Here is a 25137-nt window from a genome sequence, read left to right on the forward strand (position 1 = left end):
TGGGTAATTCAAAGCATTTCAATTTTGAAGTTCTTTCAAGTAAAAATCTTCTGACTGAGCCTGATTCAGTCATTTGACCCTTCACAGCTGAGAATAATCTTAACTGGTATTGAAAAGATTCCCAGAATACAAAGACGTCTCAATCGCAGAGATTCAGATTTGTACTTATCTAACTGCATAAAGCTATGCGGGAAAGTAACAATGTAAATAAAACTTCTTTAAAATACTGTTCCATTTTAAAATGATTTCTCTATTACTATTTCTCGAGTGAAGCTTCAAGGCAATACAGTTTCTATTAGCTCTACTTTCAAAATTAAAACACCTCCATTATAATCGATAAATATAGAAGTTCTATCAGCAATCTCTCTCTCTCTGTACTAACCGCCAGCCTGGTCGTGATGAACTGATGATATTTGACGTCTTGACCTCTATATACTGTCACTCTTCTACAGGTGAGGACACTTTTCCATCCCCACCACAAGGAAAAAAACTATTAAGAATTGAAGACCTGCTTAGTAGGTTTGGGAAGACCGGAGGTTGTAAAAAAAAGGTGGATCGTCCCACCTCTCTGATTTATCTGTCAATGATTATTTTTCAAATTCCGTTTACAATGGTGCTTCTATCGTGTTCTATCTTATAATCGGAATAAATAGCTTCAACCTTGTTTTCTGTAAGTTGACTTATACCAAAGAAAAAAAGCAAAAATACTGCCCCTCTGTTCCTTGTGGCTATCTAGGTGGACGGTGGGATCTCCCAGTCCTGAGGCAAGGGACCTACATCATATATGATTTCTCTATGGCAAGACCACACGAGCTTTATTGCTTCTGGAGTCCCAATTCCTGCACCCCGGGGGTCTCCAGCTGGTCCAAACCTGGAAAAACCATTGTTTCGGGTCATTTATAAACACTTTCAGCGTATCTATGAAAGACATCACTAACAAACACTTACCAATGATTCTGTGGAGCTCCAGTGGTTCTGGCACGAATACCAGCATATGTAGTCCCGTTCACAGATTTCCCCAGGACATCCTGCACAAGTTCTCATGATCATGAGTTTCTTAGAATAGAATAACAAATGTATTAAATGATTCCAGTTGCTTTTCACTTCCATGGGTGAATACTAAAATCTCTATTAATATGTGCTTCCTCCAAGTCATCAAAGAGTTCTATTACAAAAGGCTAATCAAGTTCATCAGAGTCTAACTCGAGTATGTTTTCAAACAGACAGAACTAATGCTCATTCTTATGCGCGTACACACACACACAAGGCACCAAGGCAAAGTCACGCAATAGGGGGAGTACCTTGTCGCCTAGTCATCTAGACAGGTTGCAGGTGCCCAAGTCATGATTTTTTTTTAAATAAAAAAATAAAAAATCCTAGGGTAGTTACCTAGGTCTCATAGTAATAAGCAGTAATCTTTTACTAATAATTACCATAATTCTCATGAAATAAGTATAAATCCCATATCAAAAGATAGAAATTAAATTACTTATGCAAAGAAAAATAATAAAGAAAAGAAAGCACACAATAAGGATTGAGCCCTTGTTTTGGTCATAGGAGAAGTTGTCCTATTGATTCTTGTAGTGTCATCTGCAAGTTATTTCTTACTTATAAATTTAGGTTTTAAAGTCCTAAAGGGTTCAAGACTATGCTTGTGTGTCAATTGAACCCAAACAAATAAAAAAATAATAAAAAGAAACTAGTATATGAATAATAATATCAATACTATAAACCCAGAATATGAATAATTTAGTCTAATAATATCTATTGTACTACTATTAATAACATAAAATGAAAATATAAAAATATTATGTGGTGTCTTACATATAAATATATAGGTGTTTGGGAAAACACCTTAGAATCTAAGCATTGCCTAGGCATCATCTTGACAACTATCAGACACGCACACACATTCATCATCTACCAATATAAGCTTAGTACCAATTATTTAACCCCAAAAATATTGATACTCAACTACTCCTTTCATGCATGTATGTGCTATTCCATATATGTTCCTCTCAAGTCTTAACAAAACTTGATGCCAATCAATGGGCAAAAAATTGAACCCAAGAGCTACATAGAAGCCATGGTTGTCAATGGTCATGAGATCTTCAGAAGCCTCCTTGGCTATCAACTGCAGCAATGATAAGAGTGACTTAAAGTAGTTTTCCCATTACTTCGAAATGGAAAAAGGTCATTTCAATTTGAAGTTTTAAGGGAAACACTTACCCGACGGTCTTTAGTTGCTAAGTTCCTGACAATTCTTTCTTGTTTTTCATGTATCTAGATGATATATAATATAATATGTAGTATATTAAAACGGTAATACCTCAATTGAAGAGCATAATCAAGTAATCAACAAGCCTAACAATTAAAACATGCATCTACAGCAATGAGATGACCAATATTTGTCAATTTTAGTATATGAGCAAGGTAAATTTGAATCCAAGAGGAACAGCAGTGCCAAAAAAAGCCATTGGTAGAAGTAGAAAGAAATGATTTAAGTGCCAATAATTTCGCAACAGATGGCATTAAATAGAATGGAATGGTGAAACAGGATTCATGTGGCTGACCTGATAATGGTTGGGATAAGGCTTTGGTGATAACGAGGAGGAACAGCAGTGGATCCTGTTTGTTGCTCATGTGATGGGACCGCAAAAGGACTGATTATGATCCACTGGTGATAGAATTTTGATAGGGGAATATCTTTAGGATCTAAGGCCTAACACAAGTTCTTTGTTGTTATTCAGTTACATGAAAGACATTCAGTATCACTTGCAGCATGCGATGTGATTACAAAAGGGCTGCATTATGATCCAATTGGGATTCAACTCATTTTAGCCGGATCTAGATGGCCAATGAATCTGGTTGGATCAAATTTGGATAGACCCCAATCTGATAAACTATAATCTTATCTGATAATATATTTATGTTTGTGTAATGATTAATTTAATGATGATTTTGGTTTAGCTGAAATTGATTCATGTGGATGGAGACATTAGGTTAAACTAATAGTGCAAGTTATTATTTGCATGCTTTATGTTTAGCTTTCTAGGTTTATGTACATATTTATTGAGATCCAGATCAAATCAGACAGACAGATGTTTAATTAAGTCCAATTTGGATAAGTTTTCAATGATCTTTCAGATATCAAATTGAATTTGGATATCCCGGATTATCTTATCTGATTGGTTTTGGATATGCTGCTATAGTCCTACTAGTATGTGAATGCAAAGAAATTAAATGAACACTACTAACTCCACATATACTATATTAGAAAAGAGATTCGGGCATGAACAAATATCACAGAAATGCCCTAATACTAGAAATAAAGGTTAAATTGAAAAAAAAAAATCAATATTATAACTAATGATTCTTGCCTGTAGAAACTGGGGATCATTTGAAACCACGGCTGCCGTCAAGTGTGCATGCATCCTCTCAAGAGCATCCAACACCTTTGGAAGTTGCTCTTGTTTATAATCAGTAACAATCTGAACAAAAAAAGAAAAGAAAAAATTATCAACAGTATAAATCTAATATTTGTACATACCATGGTTTACCAGTAGTTTTCTTTTGGTCCCATTTGGAGTTACATATGCAAGGCTTTGACAGATGAATGAAAACCTTTCTGAGGCATTGTACAGAAATGGAAATTCAACATCAAGAGTCAATAATGTATTCCATTACTTGATAGGAAAAAGTGAGTGCTCAGAACTGGATTATAAGCCAGATCCTTTTAAGATTCTTTCTTTTCTATATCAAGAAAATCTTATTTCCTTCTGAGAATTAAATATCATGGTTGTGCAACCAGAAACATAAACCTTACCTGGAATGGTCCAAAGATTTCCTTTGTAACAAGCTCATAATTGTTGTCTTTCAGCATTTCATCAAGTGGAACATAAACGGCTGTTGGTTTGATAGCGCCATATATATTTGGAATAGAGTGGTTTGTCAAAGGTTCACCACCAAATAGTAGCTTTGACCCTGGTAACTCCAACACTTTGTTCATGTGTTCTAGCATTTTTTCAGTTGTACACTACAAAAAAGAAAAAGGAGAAGTCTCTATAAATGAATGAAATTGATATTTAAGTCCATCAATACCATAAACAATTCCACCCATCTTACAACATAGATCCCCATTACACAGGATGAACATGCATGGGGGGTGACCCACAATTCAATGGATATTATTATCCAACCCAAAGAGTATGATCCTAATGTGTGTTGCCCATTTTCATTGAATTACTTCTTTCTTTATTTCTTATTTATTAATTTGGTTACTTTTAATTCATTATGCATGATTTCTACTCATCCAAAAGGTTATGACAAACTGGACATATCAACCAAGTATTCTAATTATTTATGTAAATCATTTAATTTCATGTATGACACGAGATAATACAGAATGACAGCAGAAGGATCTTACAGTAAGAACAGGGCCAATAGTTAAATCTTCCAGCTTCCTTCTCTCTGCAAGATCTTTCAATTTAGAAATAAGTGAAGTTGTAGCCCAATTCTGCATTGAGATGTATAGTCTGTGTTAGAAGAAAGAAAGAAAGAAGAATGATTAAGTTGAAGCATCAGACAAAATATACCCCCCTCTCCACAGAAAATAACTTAAAAGTATTAACAAGGTTTCTATGAAACAAATACCAGCCTGCCTATGTACTGGAGCAAATTTGCAGGTGGGGTAGTTCAGGGAAGAAACCCAAATAATGGAATCTTTGATGTGGCAACATGGTTGGGGTCCCAAAAGGCTCCATATGTTCCTCTTACTCCTTTATTCATGGGGCAAATTCAGTCCATGAAGACTTTCTACATGGCACCCTAACCATGTTGCATATGGAAGATTCAAAGGTTGTTTAGACTAGCAAAATTATCCATATCTATCCTTTGTTGTACATTTTAGATGAACATGGGGAGGGAGGGTACCATTGCCAAGATACACCAACAGAGGATTTTGCACGGTGCTAGTCTAAAAAACCTTTGAGGAGGTCACCTGCAAAAATATCTCAATATTGTAACATTTTAATTTCACCTCTTTCCGTGCATGTGATATTTTATGGATATCTCATGTCTAATACATTCCTCTTACCCTTTCATGGGGAAAAATTCAGCCCAAGAAGACTCTACATGGCACTGAAACCATATTGCATATGGAAGATTCAAAGGTTGCTAGCAGCGCTATCCATATCTATCCCTTGTTCTACATTTGGGATGAACATGTGAAGGAACGGTACCATTGCCAATATACACTATCAGAGAATTTTACACATACTGATAGCACAAAGGGTCTACTGTGAGAATATTTAACAGAAACTGCTGACCTCGTGCATGAATAGAATTGATTGTGCAGAACATTTTTGACCACTACATGCATATGCATCTTGATCACAGACCCATGCAACATAATCAACCTGCAAGTTAAAAACTCCAAAAATTATGTATGTGATGACAGCACAGGAGATATAACTTAAGTAAATTTACAACATTTAGTGGTTAATACACAAACCTGTTGAACATCAGGACCCAGTATTTTCCAGTCAAACCCTGCATCTTCCAATTTAATACGCCCCTTTAAGTCCACAGCTAACTTATCTGCCACTCGTGAATTTCCGGTAAAAAGAGTCATCTGTGGCTTTGCCTGTTAAAATATCAAATATAAAAATGCATAAACAGATATCAATCGCTTTACCCACCATCCAAGTTATTCATATGGCAAGGGTATAGCTGGACAGTGTTGGATACAGCAATGTTTTAAAAACTGACCCGGAGGCCGAACCTTTTTTGCCTCCGGGTTGCGGGTCACTGGTTCAACCAGCCAGGTTGAACGGTTCAGACCGTGCCACATCATATAATATATAAATATATATATATATATATGTATATGTATATATGTGTATAAATATATATATTTTATCAATAAATAATGTATAAATATGTTAGATGTATTTTTATATTTAATTTATATTTTTAACTCAGTTTTTAATTTTTTTTATTTATAAAAAATATTAAAAATTGCAATTTGAGGCAAAAAAGGGTATTTTTTGTGAAAATAGCAGGGTATGGCGCCTTGGGACGCATAGATCTTGAAAAAATACCCAAAATAAAAAAAAATCACCCAAATCGGACATCAGAGTGAAAAGTTATGGCCTCTGAAAGTTTGCATACATTGAGTGTGCAACCCACGATCTGGTGACTGGGTTGAACGGGTCAATGGTTGAACCATCCAGGTCGAACGGTTCTTGACCAAGTCAACGGTTTTTGACCATCTGACATGTCTTGACAGAACCAGACCCGGAATCTTGGCCAGGTGACGATTTGAGTGGTTCGACTGGCTGGGTCAACGATGGGTTGAAAACACTTGGATACAGTATTTACACTAAGGCTTTAAATATCCAATATGATACAACGCCCTTGTACAAGTATCTTGATATCATAGTTCACCATTACTTATGAATATAGAGGCTTTTCTTTCTGATTTTTACTGAAAATTAGAAGAATTATAACATAATACAAGCAAGAAATTCCATAGTGCATGATATTTAAGAAAAAAAAAGTTAGAAAATTTCAGCATTTTGTGGAGAATTTTTTTGTGCATGCCCCATACCCCCATCTGAAATTCTGAAATGTCAAGATGACTTGCCTAAGGCCAGATTTGTGAAGAACAACCCTTTCCCACTGGGGACAGTTTCTTTTGGTATTATGTTGCATTTTGATGGTGTGTACTGTATCTGACATGTAAACAAATTTGGAAGCGAAGTGGAAAGCTAACCTAATCCATATTCTGGTTAACTAAAGTACATGTTATGGCCACTAGAACAACCCAATTTAGTCTTCATAGTACGGTAGTATACCATGTTGCAGATAGTAGCAGTGTATTGAATCAATTACAATAAAGCACTAATGTATAGGAGCACAATTGCACAAAAGTGGTTCAGCCTGCAATGGATGACTCCTCTAACATGAAATTAGGACTATCTCCATGTATTCAATCTTGAAAGAACAAAAGTAAAGACGTATAGTAGTTACTCAAATACAGGTATCTAGATAATAACCAGGTCTTTTCAGTATCAATAAAAGGAAAGTCAAGCAACACAATGTGAATCCTCAGTAAATCAACAGTCAAAATCCATTAATATGGTTGAAATGCAAAAGATGCCATGACATTGTTTAATGCATATCAGTAACTGAATTAAACCATATCCAAGTTCTGCTATTCCTGAAAATGTATCCTCATAAGAACTAACCTCCAACAATAGCTTATTCATTGTCTTTCCATCAGAGTTGATGAAATCGACATCCTCCCTAGGTAAGCCGCAATTATGTAGTAGTCGGAGCATTTGCTCCATCACAATGCTGACCTGTAAAACATTTCAAATTTGAATAAATAAAAAATTAAGATAGGAAAGAAACAATTTACATAAAGATTTGTAGAATTCTAAATCTTAGAAGATTGGTTTTGCAAAAGATTGCCAATTTATAAGACCAACTAAATAGAGTGAAACTCTAATGTAAGTTTATTCACTATGGAAATATGAAACCAATAGTATTTTCCTCTCTAGTATATATTGGTAATACCATCCTATACCAGTCAATAATATCCAATCTTGCAATAATATTTCCTTTACAGCTAAAGTTTACTGAAAGCACATTATGAACTTCTAAAATCTGATATGAAAGAAGGACAAATCATACTTTGGAGAGAAAATTATAGGAATTTTAAGGCCATACCTTGCTGTCAACTTTAAGAATAGGTTTGTTGCCCATATAAAGTGCACCCATCATTTGCAGTATGGGAATTTCTAGAGGAAAATTGAAGGGAGTGACAATTGCCACCTACAAAATTAACCCCCCAACATTAATTTCAAAGAATAAGGCAAATAAATAATGAAAGCATAATCTAACCATCAGCAACAAAAAATTCAAAAACAGAAACACATAAATGTGCATGATTGGACAAACCTTTTCTGATTTTAACGTTAATACATGGTGAAAACAAATATTGGACATAATATACTTAAACAGCATGACTACCTCCTCTATCTAAATGAAATTATATAGGAACAAGACTTGATTAAATCAAGTTAAATAGGTTGTTTCCTGAACACAGTACAACTCCTCACTGTACAGCACATGCATGTATCAATTGTTTCAGTTTCTAAATTCTGATAGAAAATAAATGTTCAAGTTATTAGCATGGAGATACCATAAAATGAAACATTACATGGCCATGCCTCTGTACCCACAGTTCTACATTGAAAGCGATGTTTGTGCCAAAAGAAAGAAAAAGACTTACAGGACCATATGGCCAACGAAGGCCATGACTTTGCTGACCAAGATGATTCCCCGGTACCGCAAAAGATCTTGCAAGGAAGCGTACCTGACAAATTAGCAAAGCATAACAAAAAGAAGAAGGCACTGCTTCAGTGTCAACAACAGAGATTGACTACCTTATAAAAGGAAAGATGGTTGAATAGTTTGTATAGGAATTACAAAAAAAAAAGTATAAATAAACCATAATTTCAGGCACAAATATGAATGTTGCAGTAAAGATCACTGGACAGTATTGGTACTTAATTACCCCAACAGTAAACACCACGAAATTCATCAAATAAGAGTAAAAAAATTGTCATAATTAGTTAATTACAGGATTTACTAATAGAAAATTGAAGTTACCAATGAGAGTGCAGCAAAGAAGCCTGAGGAAGTTTGTGGTCAGAAATATCAATAAATGAAACGTTGCTTGGATTCTCCTAAATAGACAATGTGTAAGTGTCAGATATGCGCCAGAATCTGACACTTCACAGACTACGTAACAATTCATTTTATCTCCAATCTCATTTGACATAATTGAATGTCTAATGTACAAGATGAATGTCATATTTCATATCAAATGTTACTTGGTAACAAAGGCAACATTTTAGACCCTCCTTTTGCAAGCATATAAAGTTACGATTCAGAGAATATGAACTATTTTACTAGTATATGCTTTTCCATATCTGTGTCCATGCAACACTGAATGAAAGTAAAGTTACTTTTTCATACATACATACACAGACATGTGAACTCACAGTTGTGTATGCATGCATTTTCTGCTTGAACAGGTAAACCTAAAAGCAATAGTAGAATAATCTTCATAAATATATGACTGTTCTTCATGTACCTGGTCACCACAGAAATTCTCCAAAAATTTCTGGCTAACATAAACCTCAGCAAGGGCCTGCTGGTAACTCTTTGGAGATACCCTTTGTATTAGCCTTGTAAAAAAATTGGAAACCTGAAAATGTCAAATTACTGAACACTTAAGACATGAAGAAATTAAACTGGCTCCTTTATTTGTTTCACAATACTATAACAGGAAAATGAAATTATATTTCCTTCAATACTATGTCCTACCTCCGGTTGAGAAAGCATGTGACCAGCCCTAGCAGACACATCTCCAAATAAAAGATATCTGGGGAATATAATTTTTTGTAAGAAAATCTGATTGTGCAACTTGTAAAAAAATGAAGAAAAGTGTTGTAATTAGTTTGGACCAAAGAAAAGAATTCTAGTACTAGTAAATCAGAAACAAATGCATCACAATATTTCTACATAAATATTCATTATGCTGCAACAGGAAGGAAGTTCAATAGCTTTATGATTCCAGACTTTGTGAGCAGCAATTCATGGAAATTAGTAAACAAAGAATCACTTAAGGGCTTTACCACATATTAGCAAAACAAAAAGGCACAAACATAAGAAGAAATTCATACCTCTCTGGTGCTTTAAATGGATTGTGAAGACCATGTTTTGGACACTTGGACAAGCTCTCCACAAAAGGCTGCATAAAGAAAAACAATCAATTCAAAAAAATTCTTTTCAAGAAAATATTGTAAGAAAACCATAGGCTGATGGAATTTCAGGAAGGCAGAATGGGAATAAACAAGAAAAATAAATGGTAGTTAAGGACTTACGGGCACCATTGTAAAGTCATAGGATCCTAAGGGAGGAGGGGCACTAGTGCCAAACCATATTTTTCACTAAAAAGAGGACAAACCAATGCAACAGAAAAAGAGGCTCAAGTCTAATATATGGCCAAAATACCTGCAACTCTGTTTCATTCACCTCAGCAACCTTAATAAATGGTTCTCCATTTAGCGGATCAACTACAGTACTCCAATTAGAAGATTCAGTCCATCTACCTTGCACTAAACAGAACCAGCACACAAAGTTCACACTACATGACAATTGTAGGCATAAACAACCAAAGAATGTGCAAGTGGAAATGGTTACTCAGTTATGGATATAATAAAAACGAGTTCCAACATCTAAGATGAAATAAATTTGATATGGTGAAGGCACATTTGATTTCATCTTTAATCAAATAAAGTTGGCATACTAATGGAAAATGAAACATAATTGGAATAATAAAAAAAAGGAACTTGTATACCTCAGAGTCAGTTCCTCGAATTTCAGCTAATACATATGTTTTCATTTTTCATGCTTTATCTTCTTTTACCTTTCTCTTTCTGATCAATAACAAGCTCACTAATGTTAGCATATATTATAGTGCCACCTCAAGCCAAGATAAAAATGAAATGTTCTGTCAGGTTCGCAGCCAGCACAGAAAGCTTAAGCCAACCAATATGAATATGAACCCTGAATCATTTTGTGCACCACTAGGGCAGTCTCCTTAAATAATATGCTATAATGATATTCAATTGCAATTGAGGGCAGGAATTTGGCTCTTTATAGAGCACCACAGCAGGAGAGAATTGTGTAGCCAGCCCTAGAATAAATTCTGGTCCCACGTCAATCAACAGTTACTGTCATTAGCAGCCTTTTTTACTCATAGGGGACTTTAATGAAGCGGACTCTGTCTTGCCTCTTGATCCTACATCATCCACTCATAACTCTAGATTCACATCTAGCCAATATCGTAATATGGTGTTAAACAACAGTCTTATTGAGATTAGCATTCAAGGAGGAAAACTTAGTTGGTCCAATAAAAGACGCTTAGGACTTATTTCTAGAACACTAGATAGAGCTCTAGCTATAGAGGTGTAAAGTGGGCCATGCCGGGCCGGCACGACACGGCCCGTGGGCGGCCTGCCATAAAGGCAGGCTATGTCGTGCTGGCCGCGGACCGCCATAGGCCGTGCCGTCCTCCCCGGTGGAAATTTTGGGGGTCGGCCCGACACGGCCCAGGCCCAGGTGGGCCCATGCTGTGCCGTGTCGTGCCGACATGTGGGCTTGGGCCATGCCGAGCTGGGCCACAAGGCAAACCTTGGGCTTGGGCCGAACCGGGTTGCACTGTTTTTTTTCGTTTTTTTGAAAATTTTGATTTCTTTTCTAAGTAAAATTGTAAAACTAAAATATTTAACTTTCCTATGAACTTTGGGAAATGCAAACTATTTAAAAAATTAAGAAATGAGAAATCTAAGTTAATTAACACATAAATGAAAAAAAAATACTTAACCAAATTGAAATAAGAATGATGGAATAACAAATTGGAAGAGAAATAGGAATTTTATTTCATTTAAATTTGAATGGTACAAATTAGTGAATTACAAATACAATGATTGGATCATTGCATACTTGGATGAATGAAATATAAAAATGGAATAAATTAATAAAACATAAAAAATACAATATGGTTACAAATTGAAAATAAAAATTACATTGTTAAAAAATTTAAAAATATATATCAAATAAATTAAATAAAAATAAAAAATTTTACAATAATTTGAAAAAATGAAAAATTCTATACAAGCATTCAAATTCATGAATCATCATTCATGACTTTCATCATCTGCTTTAGGTGAAATGTCCAGTGTTGTATCACTCCACCAGGCTAAAATATCAAAATTATTTGATACTTCACCTAAATTAGAAGAATTTGCTTGTAAATAAAAATTAAGTTCAGTAAATGAACTTGTTGTAGAACTAGCAGATTTCTGCCTTTTACTTATTAAATAAAAAACTTTCTCTTCTACTATTGGGCTCAAGGTCAGAAGTAGAAGAAGATGATGAACAAGTTGTAGGAATTCAGATTCATACAAACTATACATTCCAAATAATAAATTATTAATTTATTCTTTTTTATTTCATATATCAATATTCATAGTTTCACAATATGTTTGAAGTAAAATATCTAAACCATCTTTCCTAATCCAAGGGTCTAATATTATAGCTAAACAATAAAGGGGAGAAATGTTCTCCCAATATTTTTTAAATTTATTTTCCATAATTTCAGCAATACATTGAAATTGTGGATTATTTCTATATTTAGCAAAACAATCACTAATTACCATTAATTCATATGGTAAATTACAACTAGTTGGATAATAAATTCCAGATAATTCATTTGTTGCATCATAAAAATGTTTTAAAAAATCTCTTATACAGATTGCCATTTCCCAGTCTTCCTCAAATATCATATCATTAGGCATTTTTAAATTATAAAAATCAGAAAGAATTTGTGTATGAGATATACAACTTTCTAACATAGCATAGGTAGAATTCCAACTATGCTTTACATCTAATATAAAATGTTTATATTTTAAACCATAATTTTGGCATAAATATTTAAATTCTTGTCTTCTTGCCCTTGAACTTTTTATATATATAATACAATTTCTAATTTTTGAAATATGAGTACAAATAATATTCAAGGCATCTTGAATACATGAATTTAAGATGTGACATGCACATCTAATATGAAATAATTTACCATTTAAGCATGGTTTTAATTGAGATTTTAAAATATTTATTGCAGAATCATTATTCCTGGCATTATTGTTTTCTATTCCATAAGCATGCAAAGTATTTAAAATACTTGCAACAATAGTTGGGCCACTATGTCGCCATTCAAGCCTAGTAAAACTTAAAATTATTTTATTCAAAAGCCAATTTTCATTAGTAAAATGGCCAGTAACACAAATATAACTAATATTAAATTTGGATGTCCAAACATCGAAGTAATTGCAACTTTAGAATTAAGATTTGCTAACAAAGAAATTAAATTTTGTTTATATGAATAAAAAAATTTTAAAGCATCAGTTCTTATAGTATTCCTAGAATTTTTTTTATATTGTGGGTTTACAGAAGTACGCAACCATTTTTCTAGCTTTGGATCTTCAGCTAATATAAATGGTTGTTCTTCATGTACAATATACTTAGCAAGTTCTTGTCTCATTTTTTCTTGTGAATATACCAAAACTAGTCCCCCTCCCAATCTGTTTGGGTTGTTTCTCTCCCTTCATCTTCCTCTCGCTCATGTGTGAGTAGATGTCTACTCAAATGACCCGTACCACCCTTGCTACATTTTTGGCAAACGGCCCTTTTCCCCTTCCCATCAATATCCTCTACTTTGAAAACTTTCCAAACCGGGCTACTCAGCTTAGAAGCCCTCCTTTTTCCCCTAGTATCACTACTACCGGGGATGAAAGTTCCACTTCCATCGACATCAATCGCATCAATGCTAACACTATCGTGATGCGATTGAATGTCATCCATGGCGAACATGTTGGGGAATCGGTTTTCAAAAGAGCCGGCCATTTTTTTTAATTCTAAAAAGATAAAAATTAATCTAATTCAACTTACCCAGATTTCCGGTTCAAAACCCCAACTTGATTTCAACGGTTGAAGCCTTTCAACGTCCAAGCCTCCCGAAGTGAGATACTTGAACTGGTTGAACAAGCCTTCTTGTTAAAAGTCAAAACTTCGATAAAGTTGAGACTTGAGAATTAGAGAATGCAGAATCAGACAATAAGCTAATCATAATTTCTCAGATTGCAGATAATTGAGAATATATGAGTATGAGAGAGAGAGAGAAGAGATTAAGAGAATTGTTGAATTGGTGTGATGAGAATGGTGGAGGATAGGGCTATTTATAGGAATTGAACATAATTCAATTGCCCAAAATACCCAAAAAACTATCTGTTATTTAGTTGTTGGGAGGGGTATTTTGATCATTGTAAAGTTACTTATAACTTTACCCAAAATACCCCCTAAACTAATTGTTATATAGCTGTTGGGGGGGCATTTATGTCATTTTTTCAACCCCCATAAGCAAAACACAAATACCCCCCTAATATCGGCCCGCTATGGGCCTAGCATGCTGAGTCGTGCCATGCCAACCCAGCCCATGGGCCTCGAACCCCTGGCCCAGCGTGGCATGAACCTCCGTGTCGGGCTTGGTACAACTTGTGGTACCAAGCTCGAACCAAGCTCGAGCCTTGTAGAATAGTCTCGAGCCGAACTCGAGCCTGGTACTATTCAGTTCGGCTCGGCTCGGCTCAAATCCACCCCTAGTTTTGATCATCATCCACTAATCCTAAATACTACCCCCCTAAAAACCAATTTCCAAAGCCCTTTAGATTTTATGAAGTGTAGCTGGCTGATAGTTCCTATAATGAAGTTATTCAGCATGGTTGGGAGATACAGACTCATGGATATGCTGCCTACTGCTTGTCTCAGAAGATGAGTCAAATTAAATCTGACCTTATTCATTGGCAAAAATTTAAATTCATAAATCCCCAAGAGAAGTTAAGTGATTTGGAGCAACACATTATCTATGTAGAACAATCCACCCCTTGGAATCAATCACAACTCTCAACTTTGTATAAACTGTATGCTGATATTCAATCACAAATAGAGAGTTTTTGGAGACAAAGATCCAGACAAATCCGGCTTTCATTGGATGACAAGAACATAATTTTTTTCCATAAAAGTACTTTATGCCGATAGAAAAAGAATGAAATACAAGGAGTAAAAGATAACCATAATTATTGGGTGATAGATCATAAATCTATCTTGGATGTCTTTATCTCGTATTTTTCGGAGTTATTTACTCATCACCCCCAATCTGATTTATCCTGTGTCAGAACTTTTTACCCCTATCATTTCAAAGGATGAAAATAATTTTTTTAACTGCCATCCCCTCTGAAGATGAAGTTAAAACAGCTTTATTCAATATTGGTAGTCTCAAATCTCCTAGACCAGATGGAATGCCAGCATTAGTCTATAAACATTATTGGGAGTTAATGAGTTCTGAAATTGTAGCTTTTGTGTAGGAATTTTTCCAGAACAAGAAATTACTTAAATGTCTAAATCATACTTTTCTTTGTCTAATCCCAAAAAGGATACCCATCAGTCTGTGTAATGTTCTTTATAAAATCATGTAATCATTCATGGAAGGAGAGACGAGAGAGAGAGAGAGAAGAAGAGGAAGATATGATTGAGAGACAAAAAAACCAACTACTTCTAGTTGTCGCCAGTTTAGTTATTTATATTAACTTAATATAAAAGGAATGGGAGATTACAAGTATGCCCCTGGTGGCACTCCCTATAAACAAACTATTAAGAAAGAAAGAAACTAACTGACTGACAGCATCTTAAGCTAACAACCCACTAACAACAACTATAAAATAACAATTAAATAATCCTCACAACACTCCCCCTCAAGTTGGGCTGAATATGTCTATCATGCCCAGCTTGTCACATAACTCATTGTGCCGCGAGTATGGAAGCCATTTTGTGAGGACATCAGTGAGTTATTCCTTGGGTTGACATAAGGGATGCAAATTTCTCTTTTTTCCGAATTTTCCCTTATGAAGTGTTTGTCCACCTCAATGTGCTTGGTCCTCTCATGTAGGACAGGGTTGCTGGCGATGTTTATGTCTGCCTTGTTATCACAGTAAAGAGACATAGGATTATGAACAACAACTCCAAGCTCCCCTAGAAGATTTTTTATCCAAAGGACTTCAGCCACCCCATGTGCCATAGCTCTATATTCAGCTTCAGCACTTGACCTTGCTACCACACTTTGTTTCTTGCTTTTCCAGGTCACTAGGTTTCCTCCCGCAAATGTGTAATACCCACTCGTGGACTTTCTATCATCCACAACACCTGCCCAATCAGCATCTGTAAAGACTTCCACTTTTAGGTGATTATGTTTACTGAATAGTAGACCTATTCCGGGATACTTTTTTAAGTATCTAAGAACTCTCTCTATTGCCTCCATGTGTGGTTTCTTAGGAGAGTGCATGAATTGGCTTAGAACTCCAACTGAATAGGCAATGTCTGGACAGGTTATGGACAAATAAATCAGCTTTCCCACTAACCTTTGAAACTGTTTCACATATTTCAGAGGTTCACCATCACAGTCACCCAACTTGTGATCAACATCCATGGGAGTATTTGCTGACCTTGCACCCAATTTGCCTGTGTCTTGTAATAGATCAATGGTGTATTTACATGGAGAAATGAAGATACCCCTTTCTGAGCGGGCGACTTCAATTCCAACAAAATACTTTAGGGGACCTAAATCTTTTACTTCAAATTTAGATGCAAGGAATTGTTTCAATTTTTGTATTTCTGAACTCCAATTTCCTGTAATGATGATATCATCCACATACACTATCACTACAGCAACTTGTTCCTGACATCTCTTCACAAAGAGTGTATGATCAGACTGACATTGTTTGAAGCCTACCTGTTGAACTGCCATGTGAAACTTACTGAACCAAGCTCTGGGAGATTGTTTTAAACCATAAAGAGACTTTCTCAGCTTGCACACCTTATTTTCACTTCCATTGGCACAGAATCCAAGGGGTTGAACCATGTATACTTCCTCCTCTAAGTCACCATTTAAAAAAGCATTCTTTATGTCCATTTGATGCAATTCCCAGTCAAGGTTAGCAGCTAATGACAGGAGAACCCTAATTGAGTGTACCCTTTGGCTAGTAATCTTGCTTTGTACCTTTCAATTGTCCTGTCTGCCTTGTATTTAACTGTAAACACCCACTTTCCTCCTTGGAAGATCCACCAATTCCCAAGTTTGATTTTTATGAAGAGCAATAATCTCCTCCTTCGTGGCATTTGTCCATTCGGGGCATTTTAAGGCTTCTGCAACATTTTTGGGAACAAGGATGCAATCAACTGCGGATAGAAATGCTCGGTATGAGGGGGCAATGTGATCATAGGAGACATACTGAGTAATGGGGTGTTTGGTAGTGCATGACCTGACTCCCTTTCTTTGACCAATAGTAATGTCAAGGTCATCCACAGTAGGAGTAGGGGAATCAGTAGATGCAGCAGGAATTGGACTTACCTCCTGGGAGTCTAATAGTGTCGGTTGCTCAATGTTTGGATGCTCAACATCTTTATCACATTGCTGATCTCTACAGCGTGTATGTTGGAAGACATGAAAGGGAGCAAGGTTCGGAATAGAAAGAAGAGAGACTTGGCGAACCTGAACATGCTTCTCCTCTTCCACCCTACTACTCTCCCCCTAAGGAGAAGCAGGGAAGAATGGTTCAGACTCAAAGAAGGACACATCCATAGACACAAAAACTTATGACTAACAGGATCAAAGCACCGATAACCTTTTTTAGAGGAGGGATACCCCAGAAAGATACAAGGAATGGACCGAGGGTCTAACTTACCTCGAGACGGAAACAAATCATGGACAAAGGCATGACAACCAAAAACTCTCGTGGGAATGGAAAATAAAGGGGACTGAGGGAACAACAACTGATGAGGGGCCATGTAGTTTAGCACTCTGAAGAGCATGCAATTGATGACATAAGCAACTGCAAGTATAGCATCCATCCAAAACCTTTTTGGAACATTCATGTGTAACATCATCCTGTGAGCTACCTCAAGGAGGTGTCTGTTTTTTCTTTCTGCAACACCATTTTGTTGTGGTGTTCTTGCGCATGAGCTCCTATGAATAGATTCGTGGGAGGCAAAGAACTCATTGAGCTCACCATGAAAATATTTTTTTGCATTGTCGGATTGGAAGATCCATATTTCAACATGGAATTGCATAAATACCATCCTCTGGAAGTCTTTCACAATCTTTGGAACTTCGTCTCTACTATGCATAGGCTATACCATGTATAGCGAGAGTAGTCACCGATCATTGTGATAAAGTACTTATATCCGGTCTCAGAGATTATAGTAGTAGGCCCCCATACATCAGAATACACAACATGAAAATGAATACTTGATCTTTTATTATTTGAGTGAAAAGTTGTTCTACATTGTTTGCTCAACTAACACGTTTGACACTGGAACTCTGACATTGAACATGACTTAAATAAAACCGGAAACAAAGACTTTACTATTTCAAAAGAAACATGACCTAACCGACTATGCCACAAAAAATTTGACTCTTATTTGATTGACTATGTGACTGAGGATGACATCGAGAGACCAGCTTTGTTGTCGAGAATGTAGAGACCATCCACTAAGCTCCCTCTACCAATCGTCCTCCCAGAAGTTAAGTCCTAAAAAACACATGAACCAAGAAAAAAGGTTATACTACAATTTAAAGAGCTTGTGATACTACTAATTGAAAGCAATTTTATAAGAAGTTGAGGGACATGCAATACACAATTCAGGTTAAGACCATGGGGAAGAGATATTGATCCTTGGCCTGCAGTGGGGGAGAATGATCCATCTGCAAGCCTCACTTTATCCCTTCCGGACAAAAGGCTATAAGTCTAAAACAAGTTCGGCTTACCGGTCATGTGGTTAGAGACCCTTGAGTCAATGATCCAAGGGGAACCAGTGGTAGTAGTGACATGGAATGCAGAAGCCGCGTTACCTGATGTAGATGCAAATGACGTAGTACCAGTGACTGAAATATCCATCTGTCGCAAAGCCCTACCATATGACTCCAAGTGGTCTCTGAAGGAATTCATTATATCTTCCTTGTGGTCAAAATTAGTAAGGTGGTCCCGAGTAGTATCGGCAACCTGAGTATCTTGGGTTGCCACATGTGCTGCATTATGTGATGTGTTCATCTTCTTCTGACCTTGCCCTTTACCCTGTTCTTGGTTCTTCACTGCCCACTTGGGTTTCCTGTGAATGTCCCAACATGTGTCACGTGTATGTTGTAAGTGTCGATAGTGGGTACAAAACAACTTGTCTTTATCATCAGCCTTCTTGGTGTCACTTTTCTTTCCCATGTTGTTATTACTCATTGTAGCCAAAGCAATTTATTGCTCCCCCTCGGTTGTAACCATCACACTCCGCCTACTTTCTTCCGATTGAACAAGGGCATATACCTCGTGAACCGACGACAACTCTTTGCTTCCTAAGATCTGAACTCTCAAGGGTTCATAGGCAGGGTCCAGTCCCAACAAGAAGGCAAACATACGCTGTTGAGAAACCAGCTTCCTGTAGGCCTTACCATCATCATCATGTTTCCACTCTATAGCCTGATAATAATCCAATTCTTTCCATATGAAAGTAAGGGCTGAATAATAGGAAGACAAACTACGATTTCCCTGTTTACAGATTGAGGATTCAGCTTGCAACTGGTAAACCTTGGCATAATGCCTTTGCTCAAAATAGGTAGTTTTGGCCTGTTCCCAAATCTCACTAGCGGTGTCTGCCCACATAAAGTTCTTCTTCACATCAGGTTCCATGGCTGCAAGGAACCAAGACATCACCATACTGTTTTCTTGGTCCCACCAATCATGTTCAACTATCTCACTCTTGGGTTCTTTCACCCTTCCATTTATGTAACCAGCTTTTCCCCTTGTCGTTACATAAAGTTTTACACTTTTAGCCCACTCCAGGTAGTTTAAACCATTTAAAGGGGTAATGGGCATGGGAAACATCATGTTTTCACTTCCCATACCAGTTGTGTTGCGGGTCGGTGTAACCCCCCGATGAAGTTGAATCATAATTTTCCATAAAGTACTGCTGAATCAGACCAAATCCCACACAACCTGTCCAGCACTTGTAAGAAGGTGCCAACCAGAAATTAACTTCACAGCATCAAACAGATAAGAAAGGGAGTCTTTTTCTGCATCACCCTTTCTTCTACTAGGGTCTCCTTGATATTACGACCAAGGAAGAACCCAAAGGAAGAGTCGCAAGTAGTCTACTAGGGTTTCTCTGTCTTCCACGTCCAAGAAATCAAAGAAAAGAGGACGTAGCAGGTTCACATGGGAGAAACCGATTTTTTTATAGCCCAGAACCTTGCTCTGATACCATGTAATCATTCAGGGAGAGAGAGAAACGAGAGAGAGAAAGAGAAGAAGAGGAAGATATGATTGAGAGACAAAAAAACCAACTACTTCTGGTTGTCGCCAGTTTAGTTATTTATATTAACTTAATATAAAAGGAATGGGAGATTACAAGTATGCCCCTGGTGGCACTCCCTAGAAACAAACTAATAAGAAAGAAAGAAACTAACTGACTGACAGCATCTTAAGCTGACAACCCACTAATAGCAACTATAAAATAACAATTAAATAATCCTCACAACAAATCATCTCAAAAATTTTGGCTACCAGAATCCGTACTGTCCTGGATAAATGTATTTCCCCAAACCAATATGCTTTTGTCCCAGGTCATCAGATAATGGATAATACCATTATAGCACATGAAATGTTCCATTTCTTAAAACAGCATAAACGGGGTACAGGCTATGTGGCCATCAAGTTAGATATGGCAAAAGCCTATGATCGACTAGAATGGTCTTTTCTTCTTTTAGTATTAAAAGCTTTAGGCTTTTTTGAAGACTTCCATCACTTCATACTTGAATGTATTTCCACTGTGTTCTAATCAATGGTACTTCTGCAGGAAAAATTCTACCTACAAGAGGACTTAGACAGGGTGACCCTTTATCCCCCTATTTGTTTACTATAGCCATGGAATGTCTCACCCGAATGATTGCAAAAGCTGAATATGATCAGTAGCTCCAAGGCATCCAAATCTCTACTAGAGCTCCCCCAATTTCCCATTTATTCTTTGTATATGATATTCTTTTATTTATGCGAGGACATCGAGATGAACTAGATAACCTTAAAACTATCCTCCAACAATTCCAGGATGCCTCAGGACAATTGATCAATTTCGAGAAATCAGGAATTTATTTTACCAGAAACATTCATCCTAGGCACCAATGAATGATCCGCCAACAACTTCATATACAAACCCTTCCTGCAAATTCTAAATATCTTGGCCTACCTCTAGTTTGGGGTCGAAACAAACACTCCCAGCTATCCTACATTTTGGATAATCTCAAAGCCAAACTTAATAAGTGGAAAGCTACTGCAATAAGTCAAGCTGGCAAAAGAGTTCCCATTCAATCTGTTCTTCAAGCTATTCCAACTCATACCATGTCTGTTGTACAACTACTCCAAAAAACTCTAAATTCTATTGAACATATTATTAAAGACTTTTGGTGGGTCAGATCTGATTCCAACCCTCATCCATATCATTGGTGTTCTTGGAATTCTTTAGCCATCCCTAAATCTTCAGGAGGATTAGGTTTTAGACACATCAAGTTAATCAATTTAGTATTACTCAAAAAATTAGCTTGGAGATACCTTAATGAGCAGCATAAATTGTGGGCCCAAATTTGGAAATCAAAATATCTCCTTAGTCATTCTCTTTTCCTTCTAATATCCCATCAAATAGCTCTCTATTTTGGAAATTGGCTGCCCCTAAACTTCATATTTCTACTTCAGGAAATAGGATTCTTAGTTAAAACATCCTCCTCATAACATATTGCTCATCTATCCTGGGCCCAAACAACTGAGAAGTTTCAAATGATACCTCACCCCATTTCCTTCCCTGTATCTCAACTTACCTTCAATGATATTATTGACCATAATACTTGGAATACCCCCATTCTACATCAACTTTTTAATACAGAACAAGTTGAAAGTATTCTACAAACCCCAACCTTTCCAATCAATGCCTCCATTTCTTGGGTTTGGACTAAACATTCTTTGGGTAAATTTTCTTCTGCTGCAACCTATAGAGACCTAATACAGGCTTACCTTCCCAATGTTTCTGATCAACTTAAATCTTGTTTTAAATGGATTTGGAAACTTCCCTGCCCTCTGCATTATCAGTTATTTATTTGGAGAATTATCCAAAACTTTATTCCTATTAAAACACAGATTTTTTCTTCTCATCAGGACCACAACTGTGTTTTTTGTCAGAACCATCCATAAACTTTGAGCCACCTTTTTCTTGATTGTTCTTTCACTCAATCCATTCTTTTTGCTTCACCCTGGAATATTAATTTTTCTACTACTCATTGTACCAACTAGCTTAATTGTATTACGCATCTGCGTACTCTTTTCCCTGAAAAAACTACTTCTTTAAAAACACTTAGTTGGTATGCAATTGCACTATATTACATCTGGTTTGTGCGAAATGAAAAATCATTTAAAGATATTATTGTTTCCAATCACTGGATTTTACACAAAACTAATACTGTGTTTAATAGTATTCTACTTTTACCCACTCTTCATGAACCCTTGCTGGATTCATCTCCCACCTTAACTCTGTCTGTGCAACCATATATAGATGGTATCCTTTTAACAGATGCGGGGGAGATTTCTTCTAATGAATTTTGCTTTGGAACTATCCTCCTCAATCGGCATTTGGACTGTATTCAAATCTCAGGAGGTCGGAAATCTTTGAATTTGGTTGAAGCTGCGGAACTTTTTGCTATATATCAAGGCCTCATCCAAGCGCAACAGTACAGTAAGTGGCACATTTTGGTTTACTCAAATTCTCAGGCAGCTATTCAAGCCTTACAAGGAAAAACATCTCTCCATTGATCATTGTTGCATCTTCTTCACTGAACAATGAACTATGAACCTACTTCAAGAATTTTAATCAGTTGCTTGTATTCACATTAGTAGAAAATATAACACTACAGCCCATCAGATTGCATGCAAAAGCAAAACTGCCATACAGGATTATTTTTTGCTAGATACTTATACTTCTGATGTATCTGATATCTCAAACCATGTATCTGTATCTTTTTTTTAATATATTAACTTTTACCTTTCAAAAAAAAGGGGGTGAGTTACTCGAGTAGAGCTTTCTGACCAATAACAAGGAGATGCGCATATATGTATAAATAGGTGCATACTTCTCACTTTGAAATACATACCCAAATTTCGTACTTCAGCTGGTTGAGAGCCTGAGATCTTTTCAACTTCCACAGTAGCAAAAGGCAGTGAATATACAGATCTGCAATGAATAAAAGAAAGAAAATCTATTAAAATGAGAACCAAATTAAGGAGATCAAGAAAAAAAAGTAACCATGCCTCTACAGCATTTTAGATATCTAGCGCATACAAGAATAAGCTAGTTCCTCAACAATCTCAATATTAATTTTCAAAGCATAATAATGAGAAGATTCATATATCAAACATCCATCACTCAATAATAAATATAAGCTCTCTATTAGCCAATGCTGTAACACGGAGCAGGAGCAGAAATATAAAGAGGACGTTGAAAACAAACCTCCAATTCTATCTTTTCCTTTTTCTTGCGATATATTCAACAAATAATACAAACACCGATTCACATGTGAGAAGCAATGGCTCAACTCCTTCAGAATAAAAACAAAAAGAAAAAGAAAAAAAAAAAAAACATTGTAGAGACATAGTGCCGAAGGCATTAAATAATCATTAGACCACACTGAAGCTCCAAAATTACTAATAATCCAATCACACCGACGTATTGATCATCACCGAGTGTGACCAGAATAAGGAATTTTCACTGATTTCAGCAGACAATCTTATAAAACCTCAACCATCAAAAGACGCCTGATCATAAAGAGCTAACCGAGCTTTCAAGATGACAACAATACCAACATCGTATAACTAAGAAGCCAATCCCACAACTAAATTCACAGCATCACAGAGGAAAAACTAAATTGAAGAAAACTCCGATTATACTTGGCTGCTAATGATTTCAAGGAACAACACGAACCCAGAAAAGTTCCCGGTCTACTAAGAAACCCATTAATCAACAACAAATCAAGTTGCGAAATTAAAAATACCACCATATACCTTGAAACAATGAATGAAGAGTTGAACCAATTCAAAGCCCATTTAGGAGCTCTGGCTTGCATTTCTCTGCAGACTCCAAATCTATACATCCTCTTCTAGCAGTTCGGCTTCGGATAAAACCCTAGAACCTTTCGAAATCTCAAAAATAAATAAACAAGTAACGTCTGAAACTCTACTGATAGAAAATACTAAAGAGCAAACAAATTCTCGTCTGCGAGAATTATATATGTTGGCATTTAAGGATAGGTTCCAATGTTCCATGTCGACTTTTCACTATACGAAATTGCTTTTATTCAAGGGATTTTATAAGATATGAAATGGTAGTTCAGTTCATCTGTATGAGTGATCGATCAATCCATTAACGATTTTATCGAACGGTATAGAATAATCTTATTATTCTTGTTAACTTGTGCGCAAAAAAATCACAAAACGGTGATGGATGTTAGCTACATGACATATTTCTCTTCTACAGTAAGATCTTATGCGGAGAACTGGCTTGGAACTTGAAAGTAGAAACCCCACAACGCACCCCAAGAGGCGCCCCACAACATTCCACAGCACATTTCCGCCGTATGTTTTGGAAACATCTTTCAATAATACTATTAAAAATAATAATATTATCATCGGAGATATTTTCAGGGACGTTATGGGGTGCCCACTTGTAGAGTATAATCTGAACTCTTATTTTAGTTGCTGAGCCGCTGATGATGAATTTTTCAAAATTAAGAATTTGGGAGGGTTGAATCGGGTCAAATATCACTCTTAGATCAGGATAATGGTCCGACCAACCCGAAATCAGGAGTAGTGAACTGAATGGTTATCCAAACCGATCCAGTTCAAATCAGCCCCTCACAGCACATCTCCTCCGTGTATTGAAAAGGGAAAGGAGATGTTCCCAATACACGGTAATGTGCCGTGGAACGTTGTGGGTGGGGCAATCTTGTGAGATGCTGATTTGATCTCCCCAGTTTAAAGTTTTAAATTTCCTTCTTTTAGCTTGCGGGGGCGTCATGGTGGGTGTGGGGGCCCACATTCTTTCACATAGCCCACGTTAGGTTATTATCTCGGGCCTCGGACACAGGACTACTAGTGCTCTGTGGGGCCCATAGTTTTTAAAAAATTTTAAAGACTTGTCGTTTAAGAGAGCTTTCACGTTGCTGCATTAGTAAAAACTTATCAGCCATATTTGATAAAAAATTCGAGAGATTTCAAACTGACCATTTTCACTTTTTCAGTTATTTAGCTGAAATATAGCTAATACCTAACAGCCAACCGAGAAATCAAAGAAGAAAACCTTCACATG

General features: G+C 36.3%; 1 protein-coding gene across 1 annotated transcript; it reads right to left on the reverse strand.

The window, feature by feature from the left end:
- Positions 1-537: 537 nt before the first annotated feature.
- On the reverse strand, positions 538-24200 carry ALDH12A1 (aldehyde dehydrogenase 12A1). Its single transcript, XM_088984455.1, has 16 exons — positions 23835-24200; positions 22928-23007; positions 10090-10193; positions 9759-9826; positions 9400-9457; positions 9167-9280; positions 8300-8383; positions 7735-7839; positions 7251-7364; positions 5513-5644; positions 5328-5417; positions 4427-4516; positions 3827-4036; positions 3381-3491; positions 949-1028; positions 538-871 (listed from the first exon to the last, which is right to left on the reverse strand). Exons 1-16 carry the CDS (start codon positions 23921-23923, stop codon positions 733-735), a joined length of 1668 nt encoding a protein of 555 aa, XP_088840581.1. The 5' UTR covers positions 23924-24200; the 3' UTR covers positions 538-732.
- Between the last annotated feature and the right edge of the window lie 937 nt (positions 24201-25137).

This window comes from Nelumbo lutea, chromosome 4 (assembly GCF_056320005.1).
Source record: "Nelumbo lutea isolate HS-2025 chromosome 4, American lotus-T2T, whole genome shotgun sequence".
NCBI classification, from domain to species: domain Eukaryota; kingdom Viridiplantae; phylum Streptophyta; class Magnoliopsida; order Proteales; family Nelumbonaceae; genus Nelumbo; species Nelumbo lutea.